General features: G+C 52.7%; 1 protein-coding gene across 5 annotated transcripts in view; it reads right to left on the bottom strand.

The window, feature by feature from the left end:
• Positions 1 to 12,790, bottom strand: part of EEFSEC (eukaryotic elongation factor, selenocysteine-tRNA specific) — a gene marked incomplete at its 5' end in the record, with an annotated part of 151,017 nt that extends 138,227 nt beyond the window's left edge. For all 5 annotated transcript variants that reach the window (XM_079712126.1, XM_079712125.1, XM_079712128.1 and 2 more), the window contains one exon: positions 12,478 to 12,790. In XM_079712126.1, the coding sequence (XP_079568252.1) occupies positions 12,478 to 12,790 (313 nt within the window). The remainder of the gene's footprint in view (positions 1 to 12,477) is intronic.
• Between the last annotated feature and the right edge of the window lie 6,464 nt (positions 12,791 to 19,254).

Below are 19,254 nucleotides of genomic sequence, written 5' to 3'. Positions count from 1 at the left end.
TTAGAATGACTAATGAATCTACAATAACAGTTTACAGTACTTTTTTAAATCTAGGAAATATTTGCCAGGAAAAGATTCCATTTGATTCCAGAAGGAGAAAAAAAAAGGCAGAGGGAACCCACGTTGCTGTTTCTCAGAGGAACACCGAAAGCTCAGTTGTGGTTCCTCTTCTTTCTGAGGAGCCCCGACCTGCAGGGTTACCTGCAACCTGGGGACAGGGCTCCATGCCCAGAAGACCAACCTGGCATCGCAAGAGAGCCTCAAAGGATGTAAAATGACAAGAGCAAAGGCGAAGATCCAGTCCCGTCTGAGGCCAGGCCTACTTGGCAGGAAGCTCCAGGGGAAGCCATGGTCTTCTCTGAGTGAGTCTTCCAGTTCTGTTCCCAACTATGACCACCCAGATGCTGCACCCACTCTTCCAGGATGGGCCACATCTCACGCCAAACTCATTTCTGGGCAAGAAAAGGCAAAATCTGCCCCCAGTGCATTACCTTCAACCCAGTGGGCACCCCGGAAGGAAAGGAGACGAGAGAATGTTTCGGGGAGTGTCTGCATGCCTGCGGCCAGGAGTCAGGAGGAGGTGGGCTGGGTGCCAGCGACTTCAGCTCCTTCACATACTGGCTGTGATGCCCAGAGCTTGGCTCAGTGGTTCGGGAATGTGTGAACCACAGGTGGTCAAAGGGCCAGTGTTAAACAGCCAGCCACAGCCCCAGAGTCGTGACAGCTGTCCAGCTCACGTTAGGCCAGGGTTACCTACCACCTCCTGTTTCCACGTCAGCCCCTTCCTCTAGCACGGGAAGAAAATGGGGGTCCAAGACCAGAAACAGGGCTCAGGTGCATGAAGCCGACAGGACAGCCTTGCGGAGGCCAGACAGGAGGCTGGCTGTGGCCCTCCCTCCCGTTCTCTGTCCCCCTATCAGAACCACAGGGCATGCGGCTGCTTTAACCTCCAGCAAAGCCAAGATTGACAGACTCCAAATATATATATCCGTCCAGACACGCCAGCCCCACAGCAGATTCCTTTTGTGGACCCAGGCTCTGACACAGTCAGCCAGACTGAGCCTCTCATGTGTGGAGCAGCCTGGCCATCTCCTGCCTCAAACCCCTCCCATGTGCTGCTCCCTCTGCGGGCGTCCTCCCTTGTCCTTCCCAGCACGCTCACAACTTCGAGCTGCTGCTCGCTTCTGTAACACCCGCCTCCTCCACAATGCACACTGAGCTCCACTTCTGCCCGGCTCACCCACGTAAACCCTGCTCCTAGCGTGCAGTAGGTGGGTCAGGGTTTGCAGAATGAATGAATTAATGAATGCATCGACATGCCTTTCCTTCTGCAATGTCTGATCTTACGGAATTAGGTCACCTAGCCAGATTTCAGGACACTAAGAATCCTGGGAAGAGAAGGGAAAGACAGCCAAGGAACCAGGCTCACCTATGAAAACAGCCCCCAACCTACTGCAAAGAGCAGGTGCCAGAACGAACCAGGAGCCACCAGGAGACAGGTGTCAGGAGAGGGGTGGGCGGAGTCCATCTCAGACGCTACAGCACCCCTGACGCCAGGACTGCGGCAACACACACTTTCGGGGTCTCTGAGCTTTCCTTCGGGGACACGCATGGAGAACTCGATGGAGAAACTGGCAGGCCCAGTGTCCAGCCTGTGCCCTGTGGCCTGCGGAGCCTGTTCTCTTTCCCCAGGAGCATCTCATCACACGAGGGCTCTGTAAGGGTGTGTGGACCCCGAGTTCATGTCCAGCCTCCTGGGTTCCGAAGAACCTGGTGCTCCAGGAAGTCTACATCCAGGAGGCACTCGGGCCCCAGGCTTGACCACCAGGGACAGCAACCGCTTCTGGTCATGTTGTCCAACAAGACCTGGCTGAGCTGGGTCACCTGCTGGAAGCTACCACGCCAGCCCGCCTCTGGAGGGCCTCCTCCCCCTCAGCTTCACAGGCTACTTGCAGGACACCATGCTGGGCCACAGGCTCGCATTATGCTCATTTCCCAGTCCCCAAGCTCCGGGGCAAGTTTAGAAGTCCTCGTCCTGTCTCAGATCAGGTCTGAATTAATACCCTTCCTCCAGAGAACTCCAGTAGCAAAGTGAAAACAGACGCGCTAAACAATGGCCTTTGAGAGCCCCAGCAGGGACGGCTGGTGACAATGCAGCCCCAGGCTCTGAAAGAAACCTTAAGGTTAAAGGTTCACAGAGGCAGAAGAATTACCAAAGTACAAGTTTGTTCAAATTTCCTCCGGCAGATTTAAACAACCAGGGTCAAGCTGAAGATTGCCTGCAAAAACCTATGAGACAACTCAGCCCCTTTGAACTGCGTGGAGAAAGGAAAATATACGGTCTGGGAGGGATCTATGTTATAGCTTTTAAAAATGTTCTTGAAAAGGTCACCCCTGTTAACTCAAAATCAGCCCACTGAAGGATGTTTGAAAACTGCTTCTCTAAAACAACAGGGCTGCGGGCCCTCACCGTGTGCGGTGAGCTGCACGGGGTCGCCGTGTCCCCAGCATCAGTGTGCTGACCCTCTGTGGGCCATGAAATTAACCATCAGCACAGCAGAAATCTGCTCCGAGTTAAACTACTTTGCTACGCAAAGTGGCCTGAAAATGAAATATGAGGATTGAATTTCCACTGAAAGATTAACTTGTCTAACCTCCAGGCAGGCTTGCTCGGCTGTGAACCCTGTGTGGCCGGCCGGTGGCTTGAAGCCCCACAGGAGGCTGGACGCTGGCCGCAGGCAGAGGGAAGCGACCTGTCACCCACTCATTCGTTCATTCACTTACTCGTCCGTGCTGCGTGCCTTCACCGAGGCCCTGCCCTTGGTCCTGGAGTCGGATGACAGCAGGACCCCATCCTCAAAGGGATCAGGTCGAGTAAGTGCAATGACAACAGACGGGAGGACAAGGGGTCCGGGGGCCCCGCGGGATGGTACAGACCCTCACCTGGTCGAGGCTGGGGAGGGCCAACGGTGAGGCTTCCCAGAGATGTGGTGTAGCCAGAAGACACCATGAGAGACCCCGGTCTGTCTGTCCAGAGACCTGCAGGCAGCTCGTTAAGCTGGGAGTCCTGAGCGACACAGAGACGCTGACCCATGAGGAAGTGCCCTGTCAGCCTATGCGGAGTTTAGCCTTTATGCCAACAGAGAGCACAGGAAGACCTTTTAAGACAGGGGAGTCAAATAATCACATTAGCCGTTTAGAAAGTTCTCGGCCACAGAGGGGAGGGCAGTTTCAAGAGGGGGCTGGAATCGAGACACTGCAGGCAGGTCGTGCTCGACCCGTGCAGAGTGGACGGAGGCCTGTCCAAGGAGCAGCTGTGCTGATGGGCAGAGGAGGTGAAGGACAGGCAAGAGTCTGTAAGGAGCCCGTGAAGGCGGAGACGGACACGCTGGGCACTGCGTGACTGGCCTGCCCCACTGTGGGCGCTTACTGCCCAGCGGGGGTGGGGATGGGGTCTTGCAAGCGTGGAATCTGGGGGCCTGTGGGGCTCACTGATGGAGAAGCCAGCCCAGCAGGCACTTGGATAGCAGGTCGAGAGCTGCCTACTGAAATGTGACTTAACTAAAATCAAATTACAGTTTCAGTTCGTCGGTTACACCAGCCACCGTGCAAGGACTCCACAGCCGCGGTGGCTCGTGGCTGCCACCCTGGGCTGCGCTGCTGGAAGACACTCCGACCGGCACAGAGGATCCTGCTGGATGGTGCTGGGAAAGCTCTGCACAGACTTTTCAAACACTGTCGCTCGAGGCCAGCGTGTGCCAGCCCTCCCCAGCCAGGTCGACGCCAGTGGTGACCCGCAGCTTTCTCCCAGCCTCCCGTGCTCTACCCGTCCGCGGGCTCCAAACAGCAAGTGCTCAGGAAATGGAGCCTGGCTTACAGAAAGTCTTTTTTCTCTAGAGCAGATGCTCTGAGGACCGTCTCTGAACAGATCATCATTTCAGAGAGCAGGGAACGCTGGGGACGGATGGACACACACACACACACACACACACACACACACAGAGGAGGGTCTTGGGTGCCTAGGGCATGAGGCCCTGAAATTCACCTGGAAATGACCCTGAGCAGAGTAAGTGCCACCCCGCAGTACAACCGGAAGGCAGAGCCCTCGTCCCAGCATCAGGTGACCAAGGCCGAGCCACTCACTCCTGGAGCTTTAAGCCACCTGCGTAACCCCACAGCAAAGTGTGGAGCCCCGTGGCCAAGCAAGGCAGGCTCCAGAGGCCAAGCAGGTCAGCGCTGGCAATTCCAAGCACTGATTTTAAAAGGAAAAAGTCAGGTTTATCTTTAGGTAGCACCTGTGCATGCCACCAAATAAATGTCCTCGGGAAGTAGGTTAGAGACAAAGGAAATTATTCTAGTCTTCTTGAAGGCCCCAAGACAAGAGAGGCATCATCACAACACAAGAGATACGGCAAGAGGGAAAGTCAACTTCTCGCCCAACAGCAAACCTTGTTTCTTCTGCTGCCAAGAGGGGATCGCCACGTGAGCTAAGTCCCCTTCCCCACGCAGCCACAGCCACTTCAAAGCAGCAGGAGCTTAATCACAAAGCATAAGAAAATGAAAGACCCAATTAACAAAACACAAAACTCCAGTCATCCAGGGGAGAATGGAGGCGGAAGTCTCTGTTTTTGACAAACTGACTTACACAGAAAGTGCTGCCCAGGAGCTGGGCTCCCAGCAAAGCAGGTGCGGGCTGAGGTGCAACGGAAGCTGGTGTGGCCAGGCCGCCGACACGTGACCTGGAGCCGGCTCCGGACCTCTGCAGCCTCCTTTCTGTGGGTGACACCCTGAGTGTAGAGGGAAACACCCCCTCGGGGTCTGGCTGGCAGGCTGCCGTGAGATAATCAAGGGTCTAGAACAGCGTCCGGACAGGAGATGCTCCCCAGGCACCACGCCCCTCCTCCGGGCCTCCACAGGGCATTCCTGCATCTGTACCCCCAGAGCCACACTCTCCCTCCTGGCGGTGTCCCCCTCTTGCCTCCAGTGGCCCTAGACCTCTGTCCCAGGTCTTCTCCTCAGACTCTTTAAAAGCACCCGAAGGATCTCGCAGCTGAAAACGTACCCGCCCTCCCCTGACAGGAGGCTCCCCAAGCTCCTGAGCTCTGGGCCCCGCGGACTCTGCAGCTCAGCTGCACACCTGCCCACACCCGAAGCACTGAACTTCTGGGTTGTTTTATGAAATCTGCCAATTTTTAAACGCTGGCAATGAATTTTAAAAGAAAGACTTTAGCAGACTTCCCTGGTGGCGCAGTACTTAAGAATCCGCCTGCCAATGCAAGGGACATGGGTTCAAGCCCTTGTCCGGGAAGATCCCACATGCCGCGCTGCAGCTAAGCCTGTGCGCTACAACTACTGAGCCTGCGCTCTGGAGCCCGCGAGCCACAACTACTGAGCCTGCAGCTACTGAAGCCCACACGCCTAGAGCCCGTGCTCCGCAACAAGAGAAGCCACTGCAGTGAGAAGCCCGCGCACCACAACAAAGAGTAGCCCCCGCTCGCCGCAACTAGAGAAAGCCCGTGCGCAGCAACGAAGACCTAATGCAGCCAAAAATAAATTAATTAAATCAATTAAAAAAATAAAATAAAATAAAAAAAGACTTTAGTATATGGGCCATCAAAACATATCTGCACAAGACCCTAGTGTGGGACGAGACCCTCCCAGGGGTGGACAGACAGGATGAGCCGCCTCCTGCTGGCAGTAAGGACAGGAGTGGGCAGGTCTAGGAAGAGGTCAGGAGGTGCCCTAAGGGCCTTCCAGAAACAAGCCAATGGCACTTCCTACACATCCACCACAGCCTCAATAATGTGTCGGGCACATTTAATCCTCTCAAAATATGTTCATTTATTTAATTCAACTCAATTATTTGTTTAATTCAAATATTACTGAGTGAAGATAATCCACAGAATGGGAGAAAATATTTGCAAATCATATACCTAATAAAGGACTGGTATTCAGAATACATAACGAACCCTTACAACTCAATAATAAAAGCCAAATAACCCAACTAAAAAAAGGGCATAAGATCTGAATACACAGTTCTCCAAAGAAGATATACAAATGGCACAAGAAAATATCAGGGAAATGAAAGTTACAGCGACAATGAGATATCACATCACACGCACTAGAACAGGTACAATCAAAAAGACAGACAGCAACAAGTGCTGGCAAGGCAGTGAAGACATCAGACCCTCCTACACTGCTGGTGGGAAGCAAAGCAGTGCAGCTGCTGTGGAAAACAGTCTGGCAGTTCCTCAAAAAGCAGACACAGAGTTACCCTCTGATTCCACCAATTCCACTCCTACGGATAAACCCAAGAGAATGGAAACATGCGTCCACACAGAGACTTGAACACAAACGTCCACGGCAGGATTATTCATAATAGTCAAAAAGTGAAAACAACCCAAATGTCCTTCAACTGATAACGGATTTTTAAAAAGTGATCCATCCATAGAATGGATACTCTGTGGCCATAAAAAAGGAATGATGGGGGAAGGGGAAGGGAAGTTTAATGGGCACAGAGTTTAGCTTCTGTAAGATAAAAGGAGTTCTAGAGATGGAGGCCACTGAACTATCAACGTAAAAATGGTTAAGATGGTACATTTTATGAAATATGTACTTTACCACAATTAAAAATAATAGAATTTTAAAAAGGAATGAAGCATAGGTCACGCTATAACATGGATGAACCTTGGAAGCATTACACTTCGTGGAAGAAGCCAGACACAGAAGGCGACATACTGTATGATTCCATTTATGCGAAATGTCCAGAATGGGCACATGGGCAGAGACACTGAGTAGACTAGAGGCTGCCAGGCCTGGGGTCAGGGAGGAGGTGCAGGACTGCTAATGGCTGTGGGGTTTCTTTTCGCAGTGACGGAGCTTAGACTGTGGCACTGGCTACACAACTCTGTGAAGAGGCTGAAAACACTTAAGTGTGCACTTGAAATGGGAAAATTTTATGGAATGTGAATTATATCTCAATACAAATGTTTAAAAACAGCCTTGACTGTCCACTCTATGCCTGGCCCTGGCCTGGCCCTAGAGCCACACAGAGGCCTCCAGACTAACGGGAACAACAGGTAGAACGCCTCCTGGTCACCTCAGGTGACCCAGAGCTCCAGAGACCATCATCTCTGTCACCCCACGCAGCACAGCCTCGAAGGCCTGCTGCTCAGAGGGAGACTCGGGCCCAGCCTGGTCTAGGCCCTGGCCAATGCAAGGATGAGAGAGCGGGGAATAGGTCTCAGGGCTTAATTTACCGGTTGGTTCCTGGGGCGCCTGCCCAAATCTTATTCCAACCTGGATGGAGTGATTCTGAAGAAAAACCCAAGAGCCACAAAGGCGATGCTAAGTGAAAAGTTTAAAAGCAATTAATTTAAAATGATTACAGCTTTACCAAAAGCTGTGGCTATGATTTCCTTCTGACTTTGATTATAACCTTCCAGCAAAATATTCGTCTCATCAAGGCAAGTCTGCATTATTTTCTATTCTTAGCATGACTGCAAAATATTCTTTGATTTAACATTTGATATGTTTTGTTCTCAAGGGCAAGCCCCACGAGAAGAAAAATGTACCCCAACAGAATGAAATATGACTACCTGCTTCCACTTTTCTTCCTTGTTGATTCCTGCTCAAATATTCTGCATTCATTTAAACTCAAGGCCACGTCTCTGATGTTATGCTGCTCCCACACTGTCACCCAAACCCAAGCAGTCACCCACTATCCAGGGGCAGAGAAAGTGCCACAGGCGGAGCTGGACTTGCATCTCCTGGAGACGCTGAGGGCGCTGAGCTTGGAATGAGAGAGGGTGCTGCCCAGGTGCGCACTGAGGAAAAGGAAATGAAGACCCAACAGATTCTAGGAGCTAAAGAAGCTAGGGCTAAAGAAGCATTTCCACTTACATCACCGCCTTTAAATATGCCTCAATGTTTTAGGACAAGCCTATGATACCATAACATAACACAATGCATTTCTGGACAGATTCACTAGAAGACTAGGGGCTAAGAAAACCAGAGTGTCTTTTTTGTTTGTTTGTTTGGTTTTGCATCAGAAAAACACCCACATTCCTGGGGTGGCCAGGCCTCCGGTTTGTCATTTCTGCTCGGGCCACACTGCCTGCTGGGGACTAAGTGCAGACGCCCGAAGAGCAGAGTAAAAACCTGGTGGAAAACACACGGTCGTTCGCACATGAACCTGTCTCATGGGTCCAAAGAGAGCATCTCGGACAGACTGCAGGCGCACTCTTGGATAAAACGGCCCAAGGGACCGTGCTTCTCCATGTTGTCACACGAGCACAGAGAGTTGGAAAAACGGAGAAGGGGAAGTAGCTTAAGTGTCCTAAAGAATGCTCCCTCCCAGGCCGCAGAGACAGGCACCCCCAGGGCTGCTGACTGACCTCCAAAGCTAGGAGCCCTGAGTCACACTTGCGAGGCTGTGGTAGATGAGCAGCTCCAGACAGGGGGGTCCAGAGAGGGCCCAAACCTGGCAGGAAGCACCGCTTAAACGGAGGGGCGTGCGGGGGGCACAGGAGGCTAGCGATCAGGGTGACAGTCGTGGCAAAAGAGCTGCTGTTCATTAACCACAGGAACAAAAGACTGGGAGACAATGCACTGTTAATCGTAGCAGCCACCAGAGGACTATAAATTGCCAAGCCAAGATACCAGCATTTTTCAGGCCTCTTCCTTCCTGCCAGAGTGAGATTGAGGATGGGTCCAAGTCCCTCACCCCCACCCAAGTCTTTAAAACAGACATTACTGAATCTTTTTGAAGTTCTAACCCTGAAAGATTTATACTCTAAAACAGATAGGAGAAAAATACTGCCCAGAAACACCATCACAGGGCCTGGAGCGGACGGGCACCCTTGTCCACTCACACTGAGAATGCCAGTGCTCTGTGGGCAGATCAGCGTGGGTTCAAACTAGCTCTCACCCTTCCGATCTGTGTTCCCTAACCTCCCTGAGCCGCTGCCTTTTCATCTGTCCCATGGGAGTATCACCTCTTACCTCCCAGGATTGCTATGAGGGTTAAACAAACAAAAAAAGTCACAATGCTGGCACTAAATACATGCTAAGTACTGATGTCACTATTAACCCCCAGCACCACTTAGCAGTTTTATCTATGGCCACAGGGATCAAGGAGATAAAACCCAATTTTCTCTAAGTTAAAAAATGATCTTTTTGTACATGAAAGTATCTTGGGGGACGATGGAATTAAAGAGAGCTGGCTTTAAGATACACTAAACTTTAGAGGTATCATCACGGAACTCAGACAGTCACTCTAATTTCCTTCTGCTTCGGATAGGACATTTAGCAAGGGGTCTGAATCACTCCCAGTGAGCTGGGACCTGCAGCGGCAGCCCCGCCTCCCGGCACAGGTGCGCTGCCAGCTGGAGTCCCGGCTCAGCCACCTCGCCTCTTTCTAAAGCTCCGGCCTCATCACATCACAAACCTACTTTAAAAGCATTCCAAGGCCCTTCGAAGAAATCTGCACCGAGGGCCCGATCTAAGCCCCACTCACCGCTCTACACAATCTCGCCTTCACCTTCCACGCCTCTCCCCACTCACCAGGCCCATTTCCAGCTGCTAAATGCTGGCAGCTACCCCTGGCTCTGAACAGACAAGACAGCAGGGCTCACGCCTCAGAGCCCCACCCAGGCTGTGCTGCCACTGGGCAAGCTTTTCTTTCTCCACCACGCCCCAGCAAAGCAAGTCACCCCTGTGCAAAGAGGCCTAATGAGTCACTGCACACCGCACAGCACTCTCCCCCTGGCTCTGCTGTCAGCCCCCAGAGGGGCCCTGCTGGTGACTTTCGATCCCCCCCACCAACCCCGGCTTCATTCATTTGGGACTTCCGAGTGCCTCCTAGATGCCAGGCTCTGGCCCAATTCCTGCTATGCTCTCGTGGAGGACAGAGGCCATCAACAAGCACATCAAGCGTATCAGACACACCAAGGGCTAGCAGGAAACAAAACACGGATGTGAGAAAGTATGACGGTAGAGAACTGGGGACACTTTAGGCCAGTAGGTCAGAGGAGGCCTCTCCGAGGAGGTGACACTCGAGCTGAGACTTAAATGAGGAGGGCACAGCAGGTGCAACACTGGCCCATCCAATAAATAGGAGGAGGCCAGTGTGACTGGAGGTCAGGAGCCATGGATGAGGCTCAGGGGAGGGCAGAGGCCAGATCGTGGGTCACTGGGAGGGCAATAAGCAGCGCCTGGACAGTCTTCAGCTGACGGCTGACCTGATCTGAAGAACATCCATAAAGGAGCAGACTGTCCACCGTGCGGGGGGTCAGCAGAGGGAGGGCCCACAGTCTGCAGAGGAAGGACAAGTGAAGACACAACATGAGGATAACGAAGGGGATGCACCAGACCCGGGTCAGGGGCTGCAGAGCAGGTGCCAACGCCTGCCCAGGGAACTTGACTTGCCAAGCTTCAGTTTTCTCATCAGAAGAGTGGGGCCCACGCCCCCCTACACCCCCATCACTCAGCGTTATCGCACAGATGCAAGTTTGTAGCCACAGGCGTGGACCCGGGCAGGCACTCAGAGGCAGCTCCTTTCCCCCAAAAGAAAAAAGCCACTTTTTCTTCTCACTTCCCTGAGTGGAGGGTGGGAATCTCATCTACTGAAGGAAGAAGAGTCGCAGCCCTGGTCCCACCATTGCAATGTGCTCAGGTCACATGTCAACACCTGTAAGAAGACAAGGAGAGTCTCCCCTCTCAGGGGCAAGAGAAACGTAAGAGCTGCAGTGTTCGTAACAGGAGAGAAATCCCTCTTCATTTCTTCAACAATTTACGGTCTAAACCAAGGATTGTCAGATGCTTGCAGGCGTTATAATTTGGTGCCTGAAACCTTCTGTCCTATGAAGAAACACCACGAACGTACATGTGGAAGGGGAGGGCAGAGTACAGTGACCCGGGAAGTGGCAAGCGTGCAAGAAAAGCAAAGCCAGTTGAGATCTGCCAGAGTGTGGACAGTCCAGAATCACATCCGAGGTCACAAGGTCAGTGAGGGAGAAAGCCAGGCCTCACCACAGACTCCAGAAGCATGTCCTTCACTCCCTACACCTGTCACAAGAAAAGACCAACAATCTGCCTTCCCATTTTTTAACCTCCAACCTACACTGGCTCAGAGAACGTGTCCTAAAATGTACCTGGACGTGACCAAACAGAAATCAGTTACAAGGGGAGGGGAGAGCAGAGAGCATCGCGTGCCCCTTCACATGCATCTGTGGCTGGAACACGGCCGGAGTAGAAGATGTGAGGCGGGGGACCGGAGCAGATTCCTGCTCCTCTTCAAGCCTCCGGTTCCTCTCCTGAAAATGGGGAAATGATCTCAGACTGCCCGCAGCATGGACCAGACAGGAGGTGACAAGGTGAAAGTACTCAGCACTCATCATACAGCAGGGCCCGCTATGCCCAGCGAGCGACCAGTGCAGCTGCCCACCAGCAGGCCGGTAAAACCATCTGACCAAGAAGTGTTCCTATACGTGCTCGTGGGTGCAGAGAATGCCACCGGAAGGGACTGGAGGAAGTGGAAAGCAGGGAGGTACCGGGTCCCTGGGTCAGCGGTGACGAGGAGTCTCTGAACTATATATACACCCTTTGTGCCGTACTTGTCTACCATTTTTCTATATAAACAAAACACCTGTCCATGGAGTCAAGTATACTGAAATGGGTGTGGAAAAGTAATCCACAGTGGTGTACTAGTGGCTTCGCTGGCGAGATGGGAGGGGTAATTAGGGGCCTTCTGCCTGGTTTGTAACGTTCTATCTCTTCAGAAGTAAAACGTATTCATGTACTACTTGTATAATTAAAATGAATTAAATGGTACATCTCAGGAAGGCTTTTGGGCAGTACCCACCACGACTCTCTGCCCCAGCATCTCAGTTCTAGGGTCTTTCCTCACAGACACACTAGCACACCCACCAAGACGTCTGTTCTATAAAACTCACTGAAGCATCGTTAGCAAAAATGAGTAACGACATAAATGTCCATCATTAAGACATTCAGAAAACGGTGGTGCAAGTGTACAACGGAATTTCATGCGACCTTTAAAAAGAATGATGTTGCTTTATATGTACGAATGGGCAGGCCCGAGTATTGAGTGAAGTACTCAATCGAGTGGTGTTACCATTTTGTGGGGAAAAAAAAAAAAAAAAGAACAAGAAAAGGAGGGGTCGACATATACACAGGAACGCTGCCTGCACACGGAGTTCCTCCGAAATGGCACAGGAGGGGACAGCGGCTGACTCCGGAGACGGGCAGCAGGAGACCAAAGGACAGCGAGTGGACGCCTTCCGGACACTCTCAGGGTCTCTGAGTTTCCCTAACCTGTGCGTGTATTACGAACGCATGTGGTAAAAAAACAAAACAAAACACTTTCGCTGCTTTCGGGGCGGCGCGAGAGAGGCTTCCCGGCGGGCGCCCCCGCCCCGGCGCGTCCGAGCCCCGCACCCCCCGCCCGCCCGCGCTCACCGCCGATGATGGTCCGGATGAGGGAGGCGTGCCCGGGGCAGTCGACCAGCGTGACCTGCAGCCGCGGCTCGTCCCCTGGCTCGGGCTCGGGCTCGGGCTCGGCCCCCAGCGGCGCCGGCCGCAGGCGCGCGGGCAGCGGCACCGAGAAGCACGAGAAGCCCAGGTCGAGCGTGATGCCGCGCTCGCGGCTCTGCGGCTGCTTGTCGAAGGCGGCGGTGGAGGCTGTGGTGCTGAGCGCGCGCGCCAGCGCCGTCTTGCCGCTGTCGATGTGGCCCAGGACGCCCACGTTCACGTTCACCCGCCGGCCCGCCATGCCGCCGCTGCGGTCCGCCCGCTAAGCCGGCCCCCGCCGCCCGCGCCCCGCTCGCGCGTTCCGGCGCCGAAGCTTCCGGCCGCGCGGTCAGTCCGCCGAGCCGGGGAGCCAGGGGCCGGGGCCGACCTCCGTCCGTCCTCGCGTTCGTTCGTTCGTTTCCACGGGCTCTAGCTGAGCGCCCTCTGGGCACCCGCGCGGGGACAGGTCGCTCTCCCCGCACGACATGGGGGACCCGGAGTGGGGGGAAACAATAACCGAGAGTAAAGACGGAACCAGACCACTACGGACCCCGAGAAGCCCTGGGGAAATACAGCAGCGGTGGAAGGACCAGGCCCGGGGCAGGGAGGGCGGGCCGCGAAGCTGAGCCCGTCCTGCCGAAGAGCCAGCGCGGGAAACCTGGGAAGGCTGCTCGGAGTATCTCGGACGCGGGCAGTCAGCCTGGCCTCAGGGGGCCGCCAAACTGTACGCAGAAGGTCGTGTGCGTGTGCGCGTGCTGGGGAGGGCCTGCAACGCTCATTCTCTTGAAATGTCACCCACAGAAAAGGTGTCACTCACGGGCAACAACACGGATCACAAATTTAAATGTCTGGGCTTCCCTGGTGGCGCAGTGGTTGAGAGTCCGCCTGCCGATGCAGGGGACACGGGTTCGTGCCCCGGTCTGGGAAGATCCCACATGCCGCGGAGCGGCTGGGCCTGTGAGCCATGGCTGCTGAGCCTGCGCGTCCGGAGCCTGTGCTTCGCAACGGGAGAGGCCACAACAATGAGAGGCCCACATACCGCAAAAAAAAAAAAAAAAAAAAAAAAAAATTTAAATGTCTGCCCTGGCCAGGCAGGTGACTCGCCAGAGAGTAATCAGCAGGGTTTAAGGTGCCCGGGGTGGTGGAGACTGCGGAGGTGGAGAGCACATGTCCTGTGTTGACAGATGAGGAGCCACGGCTCAGCTTTGGCCAAGTGACACCAGGTGGGAATGCTAGTCCAACAGTGCCCCATCTTCCCGCTTTTCAAGAGACGAGAGTGTTTCTGTGTGAAATCTGAGAGATATTTTGCCTGGTGAAGCCACCGAGACTTGGGGCTGCGGGCTGTAGCTGTTACCCAGCCCGACTTAACCTAAGCGCTCACCAGCGGCAGGTCTGGGGCTTTAAGCCAGGTCTTAGACCGTCTCCAACTCCCACCACAGCTGGCTCCAAGACAGGTGCTGCCCCAGCAGTAGCCTGGAGTCCAGCCCTGCCTCCACAAGTGCCAAGGAGACGGCAGCTCTGAGTTGTCTGAAAAGATTCAGACTGTATCCTGGGGTCAGCTGTGCCCCTGCACCAAGCAGAGAAATACAGACCTCTGCCTAGGCAGGTGTTGAGTCATAAGCTCACTCCAAGAGCCAGGGAGAGTGTGAGGGACACCATGTAGGAACTGGAGCCCTGTTGCCAGCAAAATGCAAGTTACATCACGCCCCCTCCTTTGTCCTTTGCCCTATCCTGGCTTCTACCCCCGTGAGGCGAGTTTGCTTTAGACCAGGCTGGTGCCCTGGTGCTCTCCCCTGTCCCAGCAGGCTGAGGACCCCTTACACATCTTTGCTTGCCCTCGGCCTGGCACATCAAAGGCTCCATAACTGTTTCTTGAGTGGACCCACCTCCAAACCTCCAGCCCACAAAGACACCATCCTCTGCAGCAGACTCCTGGGTCCCAGCCTGGGTTCCAAGTCTGGGCCTGGTCCCTGGGAAATGATTGACAGGGAATGGCCTGCAGAACTGCGATTATTTGGGATTTGTTCTTAATGTCAATGCGATGCTGGTTCCTTTCTGTTTCTTTAATGCCATTTTGTACGAAGGTAGTTCAAAGTTCTTTACGAACAGCTAGTAATTAATTCAACTTCATTAAGGCCAATTAATCCAGGATTAATTATAAATTTGCTCAGAGGAAGTTATTATACTTTGCTCTTTGATTTGAGTTTGGCTTTAAAGCTTCTTTTAGAAGTAAAATGGAAATTTCCCTTTTCTCTGAGGGTGTCTACCTTGCCAGTGGTTGTGTTAACCATGTACCTTCCTCAACACGTCCCACACTAACCTCAGATGAGGTTGTCACCCAGGCCACCACTGTGCTCCATGGCAGTCCCAGTACTGAGCAGATCTGCTAATGCCCCATTAGCTGCAGGGTGGGAGCTGATGTCCTGGCAAGAACTGGCCCCACACCGGTTCAAATCACGGCCGTACCTCGTGCTGGCTGTGTGCCTGGGAGCACACCTTCCACCTGGATATGGATACAAACTCTTTAAGGTCTACAGTGGTCGGCGTCCCCTCCCTCTTCTTCTGTAAGACTCCTCAACTCTCCTTGGAGGTATCACACTCCTCTCCTCCAGGTCACGATGGGGGCTGACTGAACGCTAGCTCTAGGGGTGGGCCTGAGACTCAGGTCCATGCCAGTAGCCATGACCATTGGTTTGGCAGTGAGCGTGTGACCCAAGTTGGCACAATCGGAGAAAGCACTGGACTTTTTTCCAGGACAGGCAATAGAAAAGTGTGCTCTCTGATACTGGATTAAAACCTGGGGAAATCAGTCTGGGACCCCTGGAGGGAAGCCTGGCCACAGCAGAACAGTGGCTTCCAAAGATGTCCGTGTCCTGGCACCTGTGATGGTGTTGCCCTACATGGTAACGAGACTTGGCAGGTGTGATTCAGTTAAGGATCTTGCGATGGCGGGGATGAGGGAGGTGGGGAGCTCGCCCTGGATTACCCTGTGGGCCTGATGTAGTCACCAGGGTCGTTACAGGAGGGAGGCGGGAGCATCAGAACCAGAGATGGCGTCATGAGAAGATGCTGCTGGCCGTTACTGTTTTTAAAGGTGGAAGCAGAACATAAGTCCAGGAAGGTGGGCAGCCTGTAGAAGCTGGAAAAACCCAGACTGGGGGTGCTGCCCCAGGGCCTCCAGAAAGGAACGCAGCCCTGCCCACACCTTGATTTTAGTCCAGTGAGGCCCATTTTGGACACTGACCTGCAGAACTGTAATATAATACCTGTGTGTTGTTTTATGCCATTAAGTTTGTAGCAATTTGTTACTGCAGCCATAGGAAACTAATACAAACATTTACTTGGAGTGTGGAGTCTCTTCCCATTTATTAAATCAGTGAAGGGCTCCTAACTCCCTCCCACCTGGTCAGAGAATCAGAGTCTGACAGCTAAGACCTACACTGGAAATAGCCTCACGGCCTGTCCTGTGGTCAGACCTGCTGCTTTCGCCCAGGCTGCCCTGACCTCTGACCCCATTGCCACGTGACGCCAGTGGGACGCCAGTGGGACGATGGTCCAGATGGAGCCCTGGGGACCTGCAGGCTCCAGCTGCTTTCTCGGCATCTGCTGCCAGGTTTCCACACTGCAGTGGGATGTGCCTGCTGAGACGGACGGAAACTGTTCCCCAGCAGAGAAGGCTGCAATCGGAGGCACAGGCTTCACCCTGGCTAACCTGACCCCGTCCCCAGCCCCAATTCCTGCCTCGGGCTCCAAAGCAATTCCAGTGAGTGCCCTCGGGTACTGTTTCCGTTTGAAAAGCATGACAAAATTACCAGGAAGGGCAGGACACACACACAGCAGGCAGATATCCAAGGGAGAAATAGCCCATGTGTTTATGTTCCAAAGCTCTGATGCCATATTCTGTGCCCCTCCCAGTGCTTGAGCCCATTGTAAAAGATCTCACTGAATTCTTTTAATAATCCTAGGAGGTGCCGTTATTGCTACCTCACAGCAGAGGGAAGAGGACCAGGAGAGGTGACTTGCTCAGGCTCTCCGTTCCCTGCCAGCTGATCCTTGTTTTATGTCAGGTTATTTTCAACCTCAGTGATATGAGCCATCTTCATAATTTATGCAATATCCAGGTACCACCTACAACTTCATATTTTTCTTTAAGTTTGACTTAAATAAAAGTATTTCCCTTACACAGAAAAACATTATCACTTGGCATAAATAGCTGGGAACCACAACAACCTCAGAATCAGGATCTTTAATAAAAAGAGAGATTAGCAAGCGTTAGAAAGGGGTGAAAGTCACACTCCACCCCCTAAGACTCACTAAATTAGAATTAAAAAGGCAATAATGTTCTCACTATGTGGATCAACTTTATTTAATTTTATGTCTTTGTACCACCTCTAAGATGCCAGCAACATTATTTAATTTTATGTCTTGTATCACCTCTAAGGTGTCCCTTCTGTCCCCAGAAATCAGCCTGGGGCTGAAATAACAAGCATACCAATTAGGTTGGCAACGATCAGAAATGGGGGTGAGAATGTGGGAATATAAGACCAGGGAGTAAGCCAATCAGCTTAAAAAGGGGACTCCTTCAACAGGGACTTTCTTTGATTTTGATTCTGATTGCTTTGGATCTTGGGGATCATGGCTCTGAAGCACACCCCAGACACTGGGAATTATCCTGCTTGTAATCATCGTAATAATCTTTGTAGTGCGTTGTATTCTCTCAAGAGCTTTGAATGCATGTTTGCAGCCACCAACCACCACGCAAATGATCTCCTGACGACTGAAACATCAGAAAAAGAACGAAAGAAAGACTGACAAAGAACGTGAACCCGACGTCATAACCTGTGAGCACCACACAGAGCGTCAGCAGAAGCTGCAAGGCCTCCAGAGTGGCAGCTCGGAATAGCGCTAATGCCTTAAATTTGTATTGCATCCCTCAGGCTGAGAGACTGGTCAAAAGGAGGAAATTGTTAAAAATAAGACAATGGGGGGCTTCTCTGGTGGCGCAGTTGTTGAGAGTCCGCCTGCCGATGCAGGGGACACAGGTTCGTGCCCTGGTCCGGGAAGATCCCACATGCCGCAGAGCGGCTAGGCTTGTGAGCCATGGACGCTGAGCCTGCGTGCCCGGAGCCTGTGCTCCACAACAGGAGAGGCCACAGCAGTGAGAGGCCCGCGTACCGCCAAAAAAAAAAAAGACAATGGGCCCCAAATGCAGTGGCTTATGCTAAGCCTCAAGTCACCAAATCAAGACGTAGTTACTGGACTTCCCTGGTGGTCCAGTGGTTAAGACTCCACGCTTCCACTGCAGGGGATGCAGGTTCGATCCCTGGTTGGGGAACTAAGATCCCACATGCCACATGGCATGGCCCAAAAAAAAAAAAAAAAAAAATTTAAGTTTCAGCTCTTTCCCCTTTGAATGGTCTTGGCAGCCTTGCTGATATACTGAGGGTTTATTTCTGGGCTCTCTATTCTATTCCATTAGTCTATATGTCTATCCTTATGGCAGTGCCATGCTGTTTGATTACTGCAGACCATTATTAAATGTCCTAAATGTCCCATTAGTTAGGATACACTCTCAGCACTCAGCTGAGCCTGGAGACCGTGACAACGTGTGGCTCCACAGGGCCCCTGGGTCATTGCCCCCCTCCACATGCAGCAGCCTTCTCAAGATGTTGGAGAAGGCAGAGGCAGGCTTGACCTGGGCTTGTGGGTTCAAAGGTCAGGTGTGAAAGGAGTCAAAGCAAGGAGGGAGCAGAAGCACTGGGAACCAAGTGGCTGAGATGCTCAAGCTTGGACTGGAGAAAAGAGGGGTCAAGGGACTGGAGGTGAAAGAGCAAGGCTCATGGGAGTGAGTGTGACAGAGCAGGCAGGTCTGGGGTTGTCACACAGCACAAGCTGGGATGCAACTGTCCACTCCATTCCTTGTATGTGTGTCACTGCACAAACCCATGGGTGGAACCCTAACTCAAGTTATTTTAAGCCCCAATGTCAGTGCCATTTACACTGCCAAGTAGGGCAAAGCTGGATCTGGGAACGTAAAGGATTTCATCAGGAATCTGCCAGCTTTCCTTTCCTTTGTGCTGGCTTCATTCTCAGACAGAGTCTTCCCATGAAGTGGCAAAGATGACCTGGAAACCTAGGACCCAAGTCTCTTTCCTGATATTTCCAGTAAAAGTGCAGGTCTGAGTGTCATTGGACTGTCCGCTCACATTTCTGAACCAATCACCATTCTGGGGAGGAGGGGATACTTTGATAGGCCAGGCCAGGGTCCCATGTCCATTTCTGAAATAAAGCTGGGGGTGGGGTCAACCCATCTAAACCACCTAGATGCCAATTGGGGAAGGGTGGTTCTCTACAGAAAATTAGAGTGAAGGTGGCCAGAAGAGGTAGGAAGGGTGCTGGGCGGGCATAATAACCCCTGTCCACTGCTATGGGCCTCACCTACCTTCATGCACCTTGCATACTTTGGACACTGGCCTACCACGTCATCTTCTGTTGAAATGAAAGGAACTGCCTGGCTCTGCAGCCAGGCCCAGCTTCTTTGCACACTGGACCTGGGGTCTAGGCCTGGGAAAGGCATTTGCTCAATTTGTGATCTTGGACAAACTCCATCCCCTTTCAGGGCCTCAGTTTCCTCACCTGTAAAAAGAGAATGCTAGGCTGGATCAGATGTCTGAACTGTTCTTTAGCAGGAAAAAAATGTAACAGCTCTGGTGGAGGGGGAGGTGG

The sequence above is a fragment of the Hyperoodon ampullatus genome (genome assembly GCF_949752795.1).
Source record: "Hyperoodon ampullatus genome assembly, chromosome: 10".
Taxonomy (NCBI): domain Eukaryota; kingdom Metazoa; phylum Chordata; class Mammalia; order Artiodactyla; family Ziphiidae; genus Hyperoodon; species Hyperoodon ampullatus.
The sequence above is the reverse complement of the archived record's forward strand: the minus strand, read 5'-3'. Positions and strand labels throughout refer to the sequence as shown.